Below are 3,685 nucleotides of genomic sequence, written 5' to 3' on the forward strand. Positions count from 1 at the left end.
TAAATAGTAGGACACAGATCTACTCCGAACATGGTAACACTTGCACTTGGGAACCAGTCTGACTATCCATGGCTCTTTCCTGCATGGGGTCTGCATGGACATGGCTCTTGGTCATATCAAAACTACCCTGGCTGCTAAGTATGAGATGCACTTACTGCTTACTCATAGCTAACAATGCTGGTCTCTAGCACAGGGCTGAAGTCTCTACAAACCTGTTACAAAGCATTTTGCTTGAAATAGTCCTTGCATTTCTGAAATAACCCCTAATTTGTAATTTTTTTCCTCTGCTGGCTATGATAAATCTTCAGGCATGTCTTCACACAGCCCTACTGCACTGATGCACAGCCCTCAATGGGTTCTTCCATCCTTTTAAAGTTTTTCTTGATTCCTTTACGACTCCTCTGCACAACATGCAGGTGATTTACCCTCTGCCACTCTCCCTCCCCTGCAGAAATGGGCCATGGACCCCTTGGCTCCCTCTCACCTCCTCTAACCAATTATTCATCCACCCAAAGGCCTCTCTCTTGTCCATGGCAGAAGAACTTTCCGAAAGCCTTTTAAAATTCAATCAGCCAGTTTCTCTGGGCTCCAGGAAGCAGGAGGTGACAGTCTCTGAATATTTTGGTCTCCAACTTGAATCTTCCCCAAATGGCAGGGGGTACTTACATGTCACATCATCGCAGCATTTCTTCACCATCTCTCCCACCTCCTTCACCATATTCCACCTCTTCAGCAGGTTGGGTTGGGTGGTCGGACTAGTGATTAATCCGGTCCATTCCCAGTTTAGGTCTGGACTTCCAACCTGGGAAGACGACTCCTTGACAAACTGCTTATCTGACCTGACCCTCAGCTTTCTAGAGCACTTTGCTCCCTGAAGACAAGGCCACTGTGACCCTGCAGAGGACCTTGTAGGAGGGACAGCGTCCAAAGGGAATTGCAAGATGGCACATCTGGGAGCCCGCTGGAGACAAGAGAAGAAGGCACAGAGGACAAGGGGACAACCACATGGCTGATGGCCCCAACCTGGTCCAGCGGTGCCTGGGCATGTATGATGGGGCACCACGAGAAACCCCATCTCCCATGTGAGGGGAGAAGGCAAGAGACCACCCAGCAGTGGAGCGAAGACTGGCAGGTGGAGCTGACTGCTGGCAGAAGACACGGGAGGTGACAGAGCTCAAGATAAAACCATCTGCCTGCTGTATCTCAAGATACACAGACAGCCCTTAAGGCACTTGAAGCTTACACTGTAAGAGCTTAGAAACAACCCAAGGAGGCTTAGGAAGAAGACAAGAAGCAGCCTGGAAAAATGGTGGGGGAAAATACCTGGGATTCCTCAGGAAAAGTTCAGGTGGTGTGAAAATACGGACAAAACAAAGTAAAACCCACTTACACTTTTGCTTCTTCTTTAGTTGCATACGTTACGTTGACAACGGCTGTTTCTGTATCTGTGTTGACTGGGGGAAAAGCAAGAGAAGGAGTGTTAGAGCAGGGGAGGAGAGAGACGTCGCCGCTGCTCCTGGCCCCACCAGTATGCCCCAAAGAGGGGACACAGGTGAGGACAGTGGGAGGGCAACGCCTGTCCCGTGGGGGACGGTCCCAGCCACTGCGCAGGGTGCGCACTTGTGCCTCTGTATTTTCCTGCAGCACGAGGATGGGGGTGGGCTGGCAAAGAACCAGAAGGTACCAAGGCCTGATCCTTGCCACCCTCACCAAGGAGGATGCATGGCCGGACATCACCAATCCACCAGCGGACCCCAGACAACACTCGTCTCGTTTTTACTTGCAGGGACAATTGGGTTTTCATCTGCCAGCAACCAGGAGAAGCCCTGGGGATAGCGGACTGATGGCCACCACCATCCTGCCACCGGACGGGTGGCCCCCCCTCTGCCAGCAGGGCTTGTGTCCACAGGGAAAAACATTTTAGCCCAGTCCCAATGACTGGGAAAACTAGGTTTCACCCCACTGGGTTTTCTCTGGTGTGGGCAGAGCTGGGGAGCAGCACTGGGACTTTTGCAGATAAGGACCATGCTGGACCATCTTACCTTGCTCTACGTTCTCCACCGTCCCATACTGAGCTAACAGGCCATCCAGCACCTGGGGGAGAGAGAAGCAAACAGGGCAGGTGAGGCAGGCATGAGAGGCTGCTGGACAGGCAGGGAGCAAGCAGGGGAAGAGCCTGCTTCACCCACAGACACCCTACAAAGAGCCAGTGTCACCCAACTGCTTAAATGCCTTCACCCATCTGCATCCCATTATCCCAATGATGCCCCACTGCTCAAAGCTGCCCCATGGCTCCAGGACCCAGAAGCAGGCAGTAGATGGAGCCCAGTTCACACTCCACCTCCCTCCTGGGGTTACTGGGAAGGTAAAGGTGGCCCATGTGCAGACCACACGCTCCAGCAGAGCAGCTCACGCTGCTCGGTACGACTGATGGAGAAGGAGATGAATTTTAGAACGCTTTTAGGATTGTCCGCTTCTTACCTCCCACTGGAGGTGGGGGGGGATGTTTCGGATCTGGATCTTCCTGCTCCTGTAAAGACAAAGCCAGGTTAGGGTATGCAGGCACACTGCAGCAGGAGGGCAAAGGCTTTATGGAAATTGGTCGGCAGCTGTTGAGAGCTTGCTGAAGCATCCCACTTCCCCACGCCGAGCTGGAGCAACTCAGCCCCGGGGAAAGCCATTCCTCCCAGCCTTGCCCCGGTCACCTCCCGCTGGGGCCGAAGCTGTCTCGGGAACACTCCCTCCTCATGCTGGCTGCCGGGTTTCCAAGGAAACCTCCTGAAATGAGTCTCTGCAGAGTCACGGCCACACAGGCATGGCCGGGATGCACGCATGCACACCCCTGACAGCACTGCCCCAGGCTGGCCAGCTGCAGGGGGACAGGGGGACAGGACCCTGAGACCCACCACAGCCAGCCCTGCTATCCCTTGAGGGGGGCTCTCCAAAGGTGCATCCTACTGATGTCCACCACCTCCCCAGCAATGTGGGGCTGCCTTCTGTGGGGAAACCTAAATACGTATCCTCAGGAGCCTGCCCTTAGAGATGGCCAACACACCCAGCCTCAAGTTGTTGCACTCCCAACCTCACGTTGTTGCGCTCCCAACCTCACCGTGCTACAGCCTTGGGGCATGGATACACAGGAAGCATTGCAAAGGCTCCCCAAGAAAGAAGACCACCAAACACCTCCCCAGCCTAGCTGCAAGAAGACGTGCATGGGCAGTGGGGAGTTTTGAGACACCCAAGTCCATGGAGGATCCAGCCAAGCCACGAACTCATCCACTGTTCACCCAGACCAGCATTCATAATCCTGCTTGTAGTCAATCAGCTCCGACCAAAGCAGTGTCCTGTGTTCTCACCTGGTCCAGCTCTAATGCTCTGATCAGAGCAGAGCAGGACCACCTCTCCCAACATCGGGGATGAGTTTTCCGACCAAGCCACCGCACACACAGAGCCAGGTTTTGGGAGCCAGTCAGCAGCTGGAAGCTGGTTTTGCGAAGCTTTGCCCTTCCTTGGGACGAGCTCAAGGAGGACACTTGGAAGAACTGGTACCACCAGCGTGAACGCTACATGGGGACATGCAAGCAGCCCCAGCAGCCAGCCAGGAACACTCAGGGGCTTTGGGCCAAATCCTGCAGGAGGAGGCAGGAGGAGTTCTGCTTGCCTGCAAACCATCAACACCCAACAC

At 54.4% G+C, this 3,685-nt stretch overlaps 1 protein-coding gene across 1 annotated transcript in view; it reads right to left on the reverse strand.

Moving 5' to 3' along the window:
* Positions 1–2,749, reverse strand: part of IGF2BP2 (insulin-like growth factor 2 mRNA binding protein 2) — a 17,827-nt gene extending 15,078 nt beyond the window's left edge. Inside the window, exons 1-4 of the mRNA XM_009322905.1 lie at positions 2,706–2,749; positions 2,482–2,530; positions 2,043–2,094; positions 1,391–1,454 (exon numbers count right to left, since the gene is read on the reverse strand). Of these exons, the coding sequence (XP_009321180.1) occupies positions 1,391–1,454; positions 2,043–2,094; positions 2,482–2,530; positions 2,706–2,749 (209 nt within the window). The remainder of the gene's footprint in view (positions 1–1,390; positions 1,455–2,042; positions 2,095–2,481; positions 2,531–2,705) is intronic.
* Positions 2,750–3,685: the final 936 nt, after the last annotated feature.

Source organism: Pygoscelis adeliae, unplaced genomic scaffold (assembly GCF_000699105.1).
Source record: "Pygoscelis adeliae isolate BGI_AS28 unplaced genomic scaffold, ASM69910v1 Scaffold554, whole genome shotgun sequence".
Lineage (NCBI taxonomy): Eukaryota > Metazoa > Chordata > Aves > Sphenisciformes > Spheniscidae > Pygoscelis > Pygoscelis adeliae.